Source organism: Dipodomys ordii, unplaced genomic scaffold, assembly GCF_000151885.1.
Source record: "Dipodomys ordii isolate 6190 unplaced genomic scaffold, Dord_2.0 Scaffold67, whole genome shotgun sequence".
Classification (NCBI taxonomy): domain Eukaryota; kingdom Metazoa; phylum Chordata; class Mammalia; order Rodentia; family Heteromyidae; genus Dipodomys; species Dipodomys ordii.
This window is the reverse complement of record NW_012267283.1, coordinates 9,582,761-9,599,619: the sequence shown is the minus strand read 5'-3', so window position 1 is coordinate 9,599,619 and position 16,859 is coordinate 9,582,761. Positions and strand designations below refer to the sequence as shown.

General features: G+C 41.2%; 1 protein-coding gene across 1 annotated transcript in view; it reads left to right on the top strand.

The window, feature by feature from the left end:
• Nucleotides 1–16,859, top strand: part of Nr4a3 (nuclear receptor subfamily 4, group A, member 3) — a 42,857-nt gene that overhangs the window by 8,073 nt on the left and 17,925 nt on the right. Inside the window, exons 5-8 of the mRNA XM_013023240.1 lie at nt 2–244; nt 3,974–4,103; nt 4,526–4,698; nt 15,933–16,132. Coding sequence (XP_012878694.1) covers nt 2–244; nt 3,974–4,103; nt 4,526–4,698; nt 15,933–16,132 — 746 coding nt within the window. The remainder of the gene's footprint in view (nt 1; nt 245–3,973; nt 4,104–4,525; nt 4,699–15,932; nt 16,133–16,859) is intronic.

Sequence of the window (16,859 nt, the reverse complement as noted above, 5' to 3'; positions counted from 1 at the left end):
TGCGCTCGAGGGCCACCCGTACGGGCTGCCGCTGGCCAAGAGGCCGGCCACGCTGGCCTTCTCCCCGCTGGGCCTCACGACGTCCCCCACGGCGTCCAGCCTGCTGGGAGAGAGCCCCAGTTTGCCATCGCCGCCCAACAGGAGCTCGTCGTCCGGGGAGGGCACGTGCGCCGTGTGCGGGGACAACGCGGCCTGCCAGCATTATGGGGTCCGCACCTGCGAGGGCTGCAAGGGCTTCTTTAAGGTGAGTTGCATGCCCACCTTGGACGGCCCCCCTCCTCTCCCCTCGGCAGCCAGCCCTGTGCTGAAACACACATCCAGGCGGGTGCCCTTCTCCTGAGAGGTGACGGTCAATCACTTCCAGGGGCCTGTGTATAAGAAGTCTGCCCAGGTGAACTTGAGGGCTCTCCTTCTGACCTTGAGATGACCTTAGGAGGGTCCCCCCCTCACCCCCAGCCTGGGGCAGAGCTTTCAGTAGATGCTCGGAATGATCTATGACTTTAACAATGCAAAACCCTCATGGCAGTACTGTCTGTCCATCTAGGCTGTCTGAGAGATAGGATCTGCAGAGCAAACTCGGGATCGCTGGATCTCACTTAATCCTCCCAGTAAGAAAGAGCTGGGACTCTTAGATAGACCTGAGATTGAGTAGATTGAATTTTGGTCACTCACCAGCTTTTTTTCTTTTTCTTTTTTTTATTCACAGTATCTGACAAGTAGAGAGATAGTGGTGGTCCTTGCTTCATAGATGAAGTGGAGGGTCTGAGCCAAAGCAGGGTGATTTAGACTGCCAAGGAGGAACACTTAGAGGCAAGAGGCTGCTCATGTTTGTGTGCACCCACCCAGTGCACATGCTTTTCATAGTTCTGCAGAAAGAGATTCAGGCAACTACCTGGCTCGATGCAGTCTGGGGCAATTTCTTCTGTAGAAAATAGATGTTGGAGCCTCACCAAGCCACTCTATTCTCTGACAACCTTCCCACACCTCTGAGCTACAGGTATTGCCAGATTTCAGCATTGGTTTGAAAGGACTAATTCTCCTTTGGTCTCATAGACCCACAGGAGAAACTCACACTGGGAAGGTCTTCATCCTCCCCATACACATGAGGAAGTGGAGCCTTAGGGTGCTCAGACCCAGGGCAAGCTTATGCTTGCCCAGTTTAACAGTTAGTGTAATGGGTCCAACTGGCTTGACTCTAGTGTTCAGTGCTCTCACCACCACTTTGAGGGTCAGGATTGGGCAGCTGTCTCCTTTTCTTGCTGTTCTGCCTTTTGTCATTCATTCTCAGACTGCTTTAGGCATTTCTGTACCACCTTCTTCACCCCAACCTACTGCCCCTTCATTGTTTCAGGCATTTGCAGACTCCACAAGTCATACAAGGAAACAAGATACTGATGGTAACTAGGATCAGATAGACCAAGAGTCTCTATGAGAGCCCTGTCCCTTTCCAATAACATGAGATTAGGCATGATACTTCTTACTAAGGCCTCAGTTTTCCTCTCAGTGTGTACACACACACACACACACACACACACACACACACACACACACACACACAAGCACTTTATAATCTTTTAGAGACCATGAACAGTACATTGTAGAATGAAAACTATATAGTGTTTGTAAAATTAATGTTGTGGGTAGGTATACACACCAACAAACGACAGTGAATTTTTTAAATTAATTCATTTTATATCATCACACTTTAGTTGTACACAGGGAGTTTTATTGTGACATTTCCACTCATGTAAGTAGTGTATCTCAGTCATCCTCCCTGTTCCCACCTCTTCTCCCGAACCTCCTCCCTCTCCTTAAAGCAATTGCAACAGTCATTTTTTATGTTAATTGAATTTTCTATTTAAATGGGAAAACAGTTTCTGGATGATTTTGCAGCACATTAAGTGCCCTACAGGTATGTCAGATTATGATGTTTTCAATGCAAAATCTTGGGTTGCATTGAACCTGAATGTTGGCCTTTTTTTCTGTTTTAACTATTTGTGCTCTTTTAGTTACTTTCAAGTAACTACATTGGTTTAGCAGGTGGATGTTACAGCATTCCAGTGGAAATGCTTAAGGGCAGTAAAACAGGCAGCAGAAAGGAAGAAAAGAAAGACACAAAGCTAGGAGAACTGTAATTAACCATCCCTCAAATAATTAAGGGTTCACCAAAAATATGGTGGAAACATATTCCAAACCTAGAAATATTCATGAAATATTTCCCCAGCAGCTTTTCCTTTTGCTTCAGTCATCCCTTGGAAAGAAATCTATACTTGAAATGGAGGGGGTAGGAAGAGAAGAACCTACCCCACAGATCTGTTAATTAAGGGAATGGGAGCAGGTTTTACCCAGTGGCTTTCTACCATTAAATTGAATTCTTTAAAAATGTGACATGAAGTGCAGTTAATGATGGGAATTCAGTGATTGAACCGTAACGATCTCTCCCTGTCCTTAAACTGTGCAGGCACACACAAATGTGGGGAAGGCTTCAGGTTATTGGGAAAATGTATACCTGAAACAAAATGCCAACAGCATTTAAATTGGTATATCGCCTTGAAGATAATGGCAAGGAATAGAGTGTTAGAAATGACTGCATGTTCAATGAAAGAGGGCTTCATTCAGGAAAAACAACTTCCTATCCTTACAGGCTGCTGAGAACTTAAATGCTGGAAACCTGAAGTCTGTATGTCTTGAAATTTTGCATTTTAGGCTGGGAAGACATGACTGAGATTTGACACATATATTACATTTTACATAAGCAATCCAGAAACTACATCCTAAAATGCAGTTACAAGAGGATACTGTCAAGATTGAAACAAGGGAATAAGGATGATGGGAAATAAAGGGTTCAAAGTAAACCCAGAATTTTGGACACAAAGTCCAAATTACCTACCTTTTTTTGTTGTTGTTGTTGTTTTGTTTTTGTTTTTCCCCCCTTTTATGTAGCCCAGATTTCCCAAATAAATTCTAACTTTCTTTCTATATGGGGTTGTATAGATCCAGGTAAATTTGAGCAATAAAAATGCATCCACTTGCACAAATGTTTTCAATTAAAAAGCAAGTATTCTTTTACATTTGGAGCATAAAATATGTTTAATTATCCTTCCATGTGTCACTTCCAAATCCTATGTGATTCTGAAAAATATGGGGTTATTTTTATATCCAAGCCCAAGTTTATATGTCTTTTACAATATGACTTGATTGGTTTTGCATCAATAGTCATTTATTAAACAACCTATTAATGGGAATATTCACTGAAAGTATATGACTTTCATATTTCTTTTTTTTCTGTTCTTATTTGCCTTTGAGGTTTTTCTTCCTTAGCTATGATAGTGATTTTTAGTGTCCAGTTTTAAGATTCTGTTTTCAAAGATCAAAAGTGGCTAGATTTCCATATTTATGCTTTAAAGATTAAATAAACTACATAGGTCAATGAAGTAAATTTCCTTTTGAATTGGAATATTATTCTTTACATGTTTAAGCATGATAAATCCTGATTCTTTTTTTATGATTTCATCTCTATTGGGTAACAAAGCCAGCTACTGCGATATTTGACTTACAATAGTGATAGCATGAGAAGTACATCTCAGATAATTCTGATTTTATTTTAATAAGGTCAGCAATAATCAGGGGAGTGAAACAAGTAGAAAATTGTTCCCAAAGGGATATTAAAAGTGGAGATAATCTAATCCTCCAAGGTATGATATGTTGACCTGGTAATTTCAGATATGATTTTATCATTCAGAGTTGGGTGTCTCATGAGACTTGCCTCAGAACAATCCAAGATGATTTTCATTGTCAGCAGCTAACACTAATAAAATTGTTTTTCCTGCAGGCTAGCGTGTTAGGAAATTAAATTTATCTAATTATACGAATTGCACTGTCGCTTTTCACATTGTAATTAAAATACATCTTGTCAGGTCTTACCTCTTTCCAGAAACTAGTAGTTGACTATCTCTGTATTGTCTTTTCTCAGAGAACGGTGCAGAAAAATGCAAAATATGTTTGCCTGGCAAATAAAAACTGCCCAGTAGACAAGAGACGTCGAAACCGATGTCAGTATTGTCGATTTCAGAAGTGTCTCAGTGTTGGGATGGTTAAAGAAGGTATGGATGTACTGCTTTTAACAGTTTGCTTTGTATGTTCTCAGATATCACTAACAACTGCTAATATTTACATCGTGGCATCACATTTTCTCAGTTTTTTTTCTTTCCAAGATTTTTATATGTTTACATTTTATGCTTCATATTTACATTTAAATATAATTGAAGACTACTTATTCTAATTTCTCAAAATCAGTAGAAAGCCTGTGTGCAATGCCTCTTGCTTCTATTGAATTCCTTACCAAATGTAAGTATGCAGTTTCAATTCACATTAGATTTTCATTAAGTATTACTCCAAACTTATGACCACTTTCAAACGATTGATCTCATTAATTGCCCAACTGTGTTTAGGTTCCTTGGTGTGATTTATGCCTATTCAAAACATAATCTTGAAACATGGTTTTCTTTTTCTCTCTCTGCATCAGTTGTTCGTACAGATAGTCTGAAAGGGAGAAGGGGTCGGCTGCCTTCCAAACCAAAGAGCCCACTACAGCAGGAACCTTCTCAGCCCTCTCCGCCTTCTCCTCCTATCTGTATGATGAATGCCCTCGTGCGAGCTTTAACAGACTCCACACCCAGAGACCTTGATTATTCCAGAGTAAGTTTTATGATGTCCTGCTTTCAAATGTATGAGCAGAATGTCTATTTGTGATAATAGCAATGAGAGTTGATGAGCTTTGTGCCTAACATTGTGCTAGACAGGTTTCATACCCTTTCTTATAGTTCTCATTTCATTTAGCAATTCAGTGCACCCATTATACCACATAACTTTTGCCTTATTGGTTCTCTAAATACCTTAACAAATGACCCTGACAGAGATGCACCTGTCATACCCATTATTGCAGGAATCTTGGTAGAGGTGCCAATGAAAATCTGCCCAGGTAAACTATAATCTGTAGATTCTCCCCTCCCCCTCCCCACATGCACGCATACACACACACACACAATCTAGACAAAGTGACTTCTAGGTTTTTTGTGTGTTTGTTTTATTTTCATATTGTGATCAAACCATTCGAGTGGACCTCAAGTTATCCTTAAGCAGTTTAGCCAATGGCATCCACATTGATTGGACCTGCTGCTTATTCAGAGGGATTAGACCATTGATGGAGAGGAGTAAGCTCTGGCCTTGACATCAGGGGTCTGTGGTGGAACACTGCTTCTGCTGCTCCCTGCCTGTGTCACCTGGCTCCGGCTCTTGGCTCTCTCACCCCTACAGTGGAGATGATTACAATATTTAACTCCAGAGGGGTATTTTGAACATCAGTCACAGGAATATGAACACATTTGGAAAAACCAGAAATGATCACTAGTGTTGTTATTTAACTCAACCAAAACATATCAACATCATTATTTCATACAGAATGTAGTGAAACATCACCATTTGAATTCTGCAAATTCCCACCCCCTGCCACACTTGAAAAACACAAAGAGCCATAAGAGAATTTTCTGAAAAATGTACAAATGTTATTCTAAGGCCACCATTCTAATCCTTTCTTAAAAGGGATTTCAAGAAGCAAATTTCTACTAAAACAATATAACTGAAGAGCATAGGGAAGGAGTAAAAATCATAATTACCATGCAGTGATATGTCGTGTGCTACATTGTTTCATTCATCCTTTAAAGAAGCACAGGTTGATGGGACTATTATCCTCACTGGAAGACAAGAAAACATAGTCACACATAAAGGGACCAGTGCAGAGGTAATAACTAGTGGGCAATGACAACCACATTTTGTTTTCACCATCTCTAGTCAGCATTTTAAGCTTCTGATTGACTGTGTGGCAATTGATATAAGTGCATCTTTGCTGTGTGCCCTCTTTTTAGGGTATGGTGTTGACAGCAATGATTGATATACTTGCTGTGATCCTCTTGTCCTCATACTCACCCTCATTATAGGCTGTGAAATCTCCTCTCTGCACCTGATCACAAGACTCCATGAGAAGCATAGTGGATTCTTAGCACCAAAGATTGAGGACTCTTATTCTGATTACAAGTAGTATCTCTTGACTACAGTCAGGTCTCAAATACTAGTGTAGCAGAATAATGCAGTGGTGAAGAGTGTTGGCTTTGGAAACCTGCAATCCTAGTGGAAAAGCCCCACACCACCACTTACTAGTAGGTGACTTTGAGCAATTGGGTAAACTGTTTGATGCCTCAGTTTCCACATCTGTGTCATAATATAATAATATCTACTTCCTGGAGTTGTTTGTGAGCATGAAACATACTAATATTTGTCAATGAGTTGACACTGTGTTCTGTATCTTATCTTTTTCCTTGCTTTTATGCCAATACTGGGGCTCAAACCCAGGGCCTCGTGCTCTTTCTTGCTTAGTATTTTTTGCTCAAAGTTGGTGCTGTACTACTTGATCCACAGCTCCTCTTCTGACTTTTTGCTGGCTAAAACAAGAGTCCTCAACCTTTCAGATTTGTCTTCTGAGAGTGGCTTGGAATTAGGATCCTTAGATCTCAGCCTCCCAAGCTGCTAGGATTACAGGCATGAATCACAAGCACCCAGCTGGTAGTTATCTTTATCAGACTTCCTTACTCTGCCAGTTGTTGAATGTGTTAATGAGCATGACTATCACACACATCAGGTACTGAGCAGCAGTTACACCATGAAGGTAAGCGTTACGTTTTCCACTGTACTGACAAAAGAAATTAACACTAGGCAAAGCTAAGGAGTCAACTTGCCCAAGATCATATAGCTAACTCACACCTGAATACAATCATGTGTCTGAGACATTATACCCAAAACCTGTGCTCCCTAATAACCAAAGCTCCATCACCTCACTTGTTTCAGTAAAAATGGGTGCTAGAATTCTCAAAGACTTTTGAGAATGAAAACTCTGCTCCCCGAAGTACCCTAGCCCCTGTCTATACAATCTAATAGCATTGATGAAGCTAGTAGACTGTGCCTTAGCTAGGGTCAGGCACACAATCTGACATTGTTGAGAGTATTTAACATCATTGTTGATGGTCAATCCAGAGAAGACTCCAAAAGAAATACCTTGTTCCCAAATTATCCAATTATCCGTTTTCTGCCTTAATTACACATTCAATGGCAGAGCCTCTCAGCACTTTGAGTTGTCCCAGCTGGGAACTGTCTCCACACTGAAAAATCAATCCAGTATGTTTGTTTGCCTCTGCACCATTCAGTCTGTTAGTCTAGTGTCATCCTCCTCATCAACAAACATTTATCCAATTTAATTGTTAGCTTTGTCCAAAATAGTGGATTGACCATGTCACAGTCTGGGTCACACTGATACTACCTTTGGGGCCTAGCTCCATTTTGCACAGCATATTTATTTTAATTGCATTGTTTTTGGAATCAGGTTGGACCTCATAGCTTGGGTTTTCCTGCTTTCAGATAGCTTTTCCAAATTATCCAGAAGTTGGACCCAAATCAACTAAATTAAAAGACTTTTTAAAAAATACAGTGAGTTTTTCATCAAAAACTTGGATGAAGGCACAGGAGCATGCTGATCACATTTGCAGATGACAGAAAGCTGGGAGGGATTGCTAATCTGATGGATGTCAGTATCAACATTCGGAGTGATCTCGACAGGTTGGAACAGGAAGGGCTGAAACCATCACGGAGAAAGTTAACAAAAATAAATGTGAAGCTCAGTATTCTAATTTTTTTTTTTAAAAAGGGAGAGCTTTGGCTTGTCAGTGGCTCATATTAAGAAGAAACTCAGGAGTTTATCCCATAGACACTCAATATTATCTGACTAAATTACCTGCAGCATTAGCAAGAGTATGGAACCAGAACCAAATTGCACATGCTTCCATAGACTCTGTCCCATCAGACCACCCTTCAAAGACAGAGTCCAGTTCCAAGATGGGATTTAAGAGGAACATAGATTCACTGTTCCTGGAAGCTTATAAGGGATGTTTGGAGAAAATGGAAATATATAGATCAGAAGAGAGATTTGGTGAAATTAGGTCACTCTTGCTCTATGGAAAAAAGAAAGAAAAAAGACTGTTGTTCCCCTTGGTAGATCTAGAACGATAAGGGAGGGGTGTCTCTTCTATTTCCATCTTGCTCTGAGAATAGGCTCTCTTAAGCCTCCTACCTATGGTAGGAGTGAGATCAGAAACACACGAAGTAATCAAGGAGAACATATATCGATTCTTCACCATGGGAAAGGTTATTGTAGATGGCAACAAGCCCTTCCTAATGTTAAGATTTTATAATCTTGAGGTTTTTGTCTTAAATGCAAGTTTTATATATGCACAAGATTGTACCTAGTTCAGTAACATGATATTTACCAAGATTAGGATTTGTTTTGTTGTCTATTAGAACAGGACAGAAATGGAAACAAAATGAATTTGAGTGCCTACTTTGAACCAGGCACCATCACATACATTTTTATAGAATCCCACGTAAGCCCCCAAGTCTTTGAAACATAATTTGTGATTTCAGTATTTTGTTTAAAGACTATCATTTATTGAGACAAAATTTTCATCATATTTTCTCTTAAAATTTTATACTTACCAATTCGTATAACTGGAAATGATCTTGAAATTACCCAACCTCTATGTGTTGAGAGGAGTAAATGAAGGCCTAATGGGGTCAGCTCACTTGCCTAAGGTCTGGTGGGGTGCTGGGATGAGCTCCAGATCACAGTAGTCAACGGTCAAGGTTTGAAACCAGCCCAGGCAGGAAAGCCCATAAGCCTCTTATTTCCAATTAACCACTAAAAGTCTGGAAGTGGAAATGTGACTCACGTGGTAGAGCACTAAGCCTCGAGCAAAAATGCTAGCCTTGAGCAAAAGAAGCTCAGGGACCAAGCCCTGAGTTCAAGTCCTAATGCTGGCATGCGTGCACGCGCACGCGCGCACACACACACACACACATGCACATATATCTATCTCTGTGTGTGTGTGTGTGTGTGTGTGTGTGTATTTGCCAGTCCTAGGGCTTGAACTCAGGGCATGGTCCCTGAGCTTCTTTTGCTCAAGTCTAGCACTCTACCACTTGAGCCACAGTGCCACTTCTGGCTTTTTCAGTTTATGTGGTACTGATGAATCGAACCCAGGGCTTCATGCATGCTAGGAAAGCACTCTACCACTAAATCACATTCCCATCCCCACTTATTATATTTTTAAGCATAATAATAGTTATAGACACTTGCTTTTCTAAAAGGCCAACCAAGTAGATACAATGAAAGACACTTCAGTTTTCATTTGTACCCACCTCATCCCACTCTACAGCAGTAACTAGTGTTAACATTTTAACATATATTCACAACATATATATGTAAATATGTATATTATTTTGCTAGTCCTACAGTTTGAACTCAGGATCTAGGGCACCATCCCTTAGCTTTTGTGCTCAAGGCTAGTGCTCTGGCACTTGAGCCACAGCTCCACTTCTGACTTTTTCCCCCGTTCTTAGTTAATTGAAGATAAGAATCTCACAGATTTTCCTGCCCAGGTTTTGAGCCATGATTCTCAGATCTCAGCCTCCTAGTAGCTATGATTATAGCTGTGAGCTACTAGTGCCCAGCTATATTTAAATAAATATTTGAAATAAGAATTTGCCCTGTCCAGTTTGAGTCAAGAGTGGATGAGCCAATACAATATATTTATGGGGCTGGATTTTCTCAGTACCTCAGATCAATAAGAGAAGGGGAAAATACTTGTCAGCGGGTGTGTTTTAATCTTCTTGTCACAGCATATGTGCCTGGAAGGTCGAAAGTACACAAGCGCCTCTCTCCCTGCCTGTGGGAAAGGAAAGAGATTTGTTCCAAGTCACAGAGGGAATGAATGTTTCACAAGGCCAGAACGAGTGCTCCTGAGCTCGTGATGCATTCCTGGCTCTGGGTCCTCCACTTCTCCTTTGGGCCAAACTTCTCTCCCTCAAAAATGAGCTCAGATCATTGTACATCAGTGCAGTCAAAACATGTCATGTTTGATTTGTTTCTCTTCAAAATGCTGCTATTCCCTGCCTCACAGTTGCTTTTAATTTAGTAATACAAGTATATATAGACATCGGGCTTGGCTTCAGTGCCTGCATAATTACTAATGAGAAAATATACTTAATATCCTCATTAGTTGGTCATTCCAAGTATTTTTTTTAGCACACTTGAGTGTTTTCTGATCATTGATGCCACTTAGTGTAGAAACAGACTGCAAATACAAGAAATGTTGCTCAGATAAAACCAAGCACCAACAAATGCCATTTGAATGTTAACAAGATACCCTATAAGCAGCAGTGTGGCAAACACATGTTAGACCTACAGAGTAAGCAGCATGAAGACTACAGAGCGATTTCATGAAGCTTCTGAGGAGATACTTTCTAACTGCCCTTAATTAATTCCAGTGATCTCTTTGATGGTTCTGACCCTTCTGGGGGCCACAGTTTCCTCATCAGAATAGTGATGAAATTGCATTAAATAGACACTTATGGTACCTTCTCTCCTTATCATTCCCTGGCCCTCTATGTGTTATACCTGCAAGAATTCCACCATGAGAACAGGTCTGCATCCCCTGGCTGTGGTATCAACATTGCCTCTATCCAAGTGCTATAATGTTTGCTGTAAATACAGATGTCTGAAACTGAGCACCATTGGCTCATGCCTGTAACCCTACTACTCAGGAGGCTGAGATCTGAGGACTGCCCAGGTAGGAAAGTCTGTGAGACTCTTATCTCCAATTAACCACCAAAAAAGCAGGAAGTGGTGATGTGGCTCAAGTGGTAGAATGCTAGCCTTGGACTTAAAAACTAATGCCTTGAGTTCAAGTCCCAGTACTATCACACACACACACACACACACACACACACATTCACACACACATATATACACACACACACATTCACACACACACACTTTCACACATACACACACTCGAACACACACACACAGATGTCTAGTCCACACCCAGACCTACTAAACCAGGAAGAAGGAGGCAGTCAGGAATCTATTTTAACAAGGGCCTCAGATCATCCATTGGCACACTAAGGCTAATAAACCTCCACTGTAATTTGATAATGACAATTTTACCTTGAATTTCCCAGTTTTTGTTGGAGTTGAGAAAGACTAAGCAATAAATTATGATGCAATTTTCTAGAAAGAAATATTAATTCATTGCACAAATATTTTTTGAATGGCCTTTGGGTGTCAGACACTATTCTGATACCATGGACACATTGATTGTTGAATAAAACTAATCTCTTGCCTTCAACTGCCAGTGAAAGAGAAAGAAAGTAAAATAACCTACAGTGCTGCCATTGGTGGCAGGATGGCGGTGTTCATTCTTAGGGATTTGGGGGGGAGTGGGGAAATAGAGAGATAGCAGATTACAAAAGAAGAAAATGGGGGGGGTGGCTATATTCATTGTCAATTCTTTTCACTGCCAATATTTTTAAATACTACTTTCTAAAGTGTAAAAACTGAAGAATATATATATATATATATATATAGTTTGACTCATAGAATGGTCACATCTAAAATTTTTAGAAATCTAAAAGATCCAGTGGAAGCAGGGGAGGGATTATACTAAAGGGAGAAATCTTTGACATATTTATCCAGGGCTGGAAGTGAGATAAATATTCAATTTCACTCTGCTATTAAAATATCACATGGCTCATTTACTAAGGCTGGTATTCCACCTTCAAATTGCTTACTTGTGGCTTTAGCCATGGCTGAAGTCTGGTTTGTACAGTTGCACTAGTGCCATATGAAACACACAGACCCATTGACGCTTAAATAATATTCACTGCTTTCATTTGCAGCTCTGGGTTACCCCAGGGCTTTGGAGAAATCTCTGTCATGCCTTGGCTGTCTGTGAGTGTAATATTGTATCTCAGGAAGGCCAGATGCTGATAGAACAAGAATCCTTAGAGACTACGAAGTTGTTTTTTTTTTTTTTTTAATTCTCATAGACAAGGAAAAAAATTGTTAAAAATCTTTCTGTATCTAACTGTGTTGAATGGGCATGACCGATAAGCAAATGTTTAGAGATTTTCTTTGGTGAACCCAAATCTGCCTTTCCTAGCAGCCAACAATAGTCAAGCCACCACTGCAGGATTGGGGGGGTCCCCAAACTGCTAGGCCAGGCAGAGAATCTGCCTACCTTTGTTCTGTTTCTTTAAATAGTAAGTTCCGCAGAAGAGCTGATCCTTGTCACCATCCCTGGATGCTGACCCACCAGCCAGCCACCCACAAGTTACTGGTGGCTCTGGTTGAATCCAGTTTGGCTCTAGAATGCTGGGCCTTCGACCAGAATCATTGCTAGTGAAGCCCAGAGGGTCTCTGACTGCAGGCTGACAAGCCAGGTCTGCCTGCCTTCCTCCTTGCTGGGCTGTCAGGGAGAAGCACACACATGGCTCAGGCAGGGACTTCCATTTCCAGATTCTGAAGGCATAAAATGTGAGCCCAGCAGGGGCTGAGGCCTACAGGGAACCCTGCCTTGTGTGAAAACTCTGTGCTCTGGTACCTTCTGAGTGAACACTGGAAAGAGAGCAATTGTCCAATTGTGAGGAGTGGTTTCAGGGAAGTCTGTGCAGCAGAGTGGAGTTGTTAGGTCTATTCCCAGGAGGAGTTTATATCCTTTTAGCCTTTCTCTCCCTACTTAGCTTAATTCTAGACAGTAACATCTAACTGTTACCTTACTGAAATCTTGCTATTTAGCCATATTTAGAGTTTTTGAGTGCAAGAGCTGGTAGGAATCGTAGGGATCAGCTAAGCCAGTGAATTCCTGTTTCAGAGACAGAAACAGACTCAGAGAGGTTAAACATAGACTCAATGCCTAAGCCTGGAGGGGAACTCCAGGTGCCGATACCTGGTTCAACATACCCATCCTCGACTCGATATCATCACATGTAACGTTCTCAGCTTTAATTTTTTTTAAATTGATTTAAAACTTCTTTTTATTCTCTGCGCCAGTCCTGAGACTGAACTCTGGATCTTGTACTCACTCATGGCTCACACTTCTGGTGTTTTGGGTTTGTTGTTTTTTGGTGTCGTGGTGGTTTGTTTTGTTTTGTTTTTCTGGTTTGGAATGGAGATCTCAGCTTTCAGGGTAGCTAAGATCGTAGATGTAAGCCACTGACACGAAGTGCTGTCAGCTTTTATGGGGGAGGGGATGAAGAGGGAAAGTGAGGGAGGTGTTCTGCCTTTACAGAGCATGTGGAATTACATTCATGAAAGAGAATTTTTTTTAATCCTCTTGACCTACTGTCCAGTTAAGAGTGTGATGAAAGAAAGGGGGTGGGGAGAGTCGGACGCAGCAGGGACATGTGACAGCTTTGAACATGCTTGGCCATGGAGCTGCCTTCTCTGGCCTTTGTTTTCATGGCCTCTGTCATTGCACAAAATCAAGGACTTCATAGAATCCTAGGTCCTTTGTGAAAGTGAAGGGAGCGGAGGAGCCAGGGCTCTAAACTGGACTCTCAATGCTATCGGGTCTTAGAAAATCAAGGTGAAAACTATAGCTTGTTGCAATCCAGTTTCTGTCCAAGACAAACAGAAGCTGCAGAGGGTCAGAACTCTTACCAGAGCTCATACTGCCAGTTGGTTAACTCATTCTCCAGGTCAGCCTCTTCCTATATGTTATTTGCCTTTAATCACTTCAACAACATCTAGAAGATTTTATTATCCCCCCTTCTCCATAGGAGAAAATGGAGGCTCAGAAAAACAAAAAGCAGTCTCTTGTTTCTCTTGTTTTCTCAAATAGGGGCCAGAATAAAAGTAGGCATAAAGTACCTAGCCTCCCTGACTGATGTTTCTTCCGTTACATCTTGATGCTTCCTGGAAAAACACAAAGCAAAGGCTAGACTCCGTGATGTCTAATATCTCCTTTCCTCATGCTTAGATAGTTTTACAATGAACACTTACCAGCTTATTGGCTAGTCCTTATCAGCTGTTTCTCTCCAACCTGATAGGCATTGTGGCACATCCGGGCTCTTCTGTGATTACTCTTTCATTGAAAAAATAGTCAACAATTGTTTATTGAGGGCATGTTATATAGCAATCACCATGTTATTGACAGAAGCATGGGACCAGAGAGTACCTACCTGGAGATTGTTCATCAGAATGGAGCAAATGTTTTCGAGAAGATCTCAAAAGCCATCTCCAGACACTAACTGGAAGCATAAACTTTGGTTTTTATGCTGGGGACTGAACACCAGGGCCTTATGCCTTACCTCATCAAGAGGTGTATGGCTTATAATCCCAAGGCCAGTTTAAGTCTTGACTTACCACTGCTTGTTATTTAACTCAGGAAAGTTTCTTAGCTTCTCTGAGCTTCACTTTCCTCACTTATATTAACAGGGATTTAAATCCTTTCCCCATGGGGATTCCCTCACAATAGGGTTACAAAGTCATTCTTAGTCTGGGCCTGGGCACTGTCCCTGCGTCTCTCTGTGCTCAAGGCTAGCACTCTACCACTTAAGCCACAGAGCCACTTCCGGCTTTTGCTGCATCTGTGGTACTGAAGAATCAAATCCAAGGGCTTCATGCATGCTAGACAAGCACTCTATCACTAAGAACATTCTCAGCCCTCATCCTTAGTCTTCATAATGCAAAGCAATGATTTTTGTGCATACATATGTATGTTTCTGCATAGCACTTAAATCTTTGTGTGCTGCATTGTCCCTTGATTATTATCTTGCAAGAACAGTCTCTCTGCCTAAAGTGGAATTTTTTTTTTCTTTGTCAGTAGTGGAGTTTGAACTCTGGGCCTGAGCTCTGTCCCTCAGCTTTTCAGCTCAAGGTGAGCGCTCTACCACTTGAGCTACAGCGCCGCTTCTGGTTTTCTGGTGGTTTATTGGAGATAAGAGTTTCACAGATTTTCCTGCCCAGGCTGGCTCTGAACCTCAATCCTCAGATCTAAGCCTTCTGAGTAGACATGATTTCAGGCGTGAGCCACCTGTGCCTGGCTTGAAGTGGAATTTTTTTTTTTCCTCCAGTGATTCAAGCAAACTTGTGGTTTGACCAGAATATCCAAAATCTGAGTAGAAACTTCATTCCTGGGAATACCATTCTAAAGCTGTGCTGTCCAGAAAAATCTTTCTACAGTGATTTCCAAATGCCTCTATAGCATGTTTATCTATTGAGTGCTTGAAATACGCTATAAAGTATATATAATGTGAAAGTGAATTTTCAGTGTTTCTTAATGTAAGTAGCCACAAGTCCTGAACCTGTTGGTACCTCACTGCCTGGATTTGGCCAGGAGATTCCCTGCCTCCCTTATCCTTTGATGGTTAGCTCACAGAAATCAATCAACAGCAAGCAAAAATCATTCTTTTCCCCTATTGGTTAAATTCTATGATTCTCCAATTGCACTGTACCTTAGGATCACCTAGAGGTCTTCATAAACCAAATCTGCTAAGCCCACTCTCAAGAGTTTTGATTAAGATGGCTTGAGTGGGACCTGAGAAGGTCATTTCTAGCACATTGCTGGCCTGGAAAGAACACATTGAGAAGCACTGGCTAAAGTAGCATCTTTTGGGGTTGGATGCCCTTGGGAATCCCCAGGGGAGCCTTTGGCATTCCCAATGGCCAAGCCTTCATTGGGAATCTCTGAGAGTAGAATCCAAACAAGAGTTTTCCTAAAGCTCCTCCAGATGATTGCAATGCACTGTCAAGGTGGAAACCACTGCACTGACAAAAACCTTAGTGCAGTTGTCTACTAAAAAATAATGGGAAATCACTTTATTTTATGTCACAGGACTATTGGGAGAATCACATGAGACTTGTCTATGAAAGATTTTCATAGACAGTGTCAGGATGTGGGCCCTGACTGTCTGGCAAGAGCCATCTACACATGATGATGATATTTCCATGGGACCAATAACCTTCCTGTCTGTGCTTTGCTTTCCAGTACTGCCCCACTGACCAGGCTTCTACAGGCACGGATGCTGAACATGTACAACAATTCTACAACCTGCTGACCGCCTCCATTGATGTATCCAGAAGCTGGGCAGAGAAGATTCCAGGATTTACTGATCTCCCCAAGGAAGATCAGACATTACTTATAGAATCAGCCTTTTTGGAGCTGTTCGTTCTTAGACTTTCCATCAGGTAAGTATGAGTATTTTATCTTCCTTCACTTCACCCCTTTCTTTAAAGGATTAACAGCCTTCATATTGTAACCAATTCCACAGGGTACAGTTTGCTCAAAAAGCAAATATGAACAAATATGTATGGTGACTCATGCTTGTGGTTCCAGCTACCTGGGAAGTGAAGGTAGAAGAATCATGGTTCAAGGCCAACCCAAGCAAAATTTATCAAGGACCTGTCTTAAAAAAAAAAAAGCTGTGTGTGGTGGCTTACATCTATAATCTCAGCTATGTGGAAGGCAGAGATAAGAGCATCCTGGTCTGAAGTCAGCCCCAAATAGAAACAAAAGAAAGAAAAAGAGAAAGGAAGGAAGGAAGGAAGGGAAGGAGGGAAAGGGAGGGAAAGAAAGAAAGAAAAAGAAAGAAAGAAAGAGAGAGAGAAAGAAAGAAAGAACAATAGCTGGGAGTATAGCTCAAGTGATATAGTTCCTGTCTAATAAGCACAGGTTCTGAGTTCAAGTCTCAGAACCAAAAAAAAAAGCAAATATGAAACACAATCAGACATTTAAAAAAATCAGTAGAGGGTAATGGAAAGAACATTGAGGTGGCAGTCAGAACTCCTAGTTTTTCACTAAGAGTTTTCACTAATCCTAGCTAGTCAGGAGGCTGAGATCTGAAGATTGTGGTTCAAAGCCAGCCCAGGCAAGAAAGTCTGTGAGACTTTTATCTCCAATTAACCACCAGAAAAC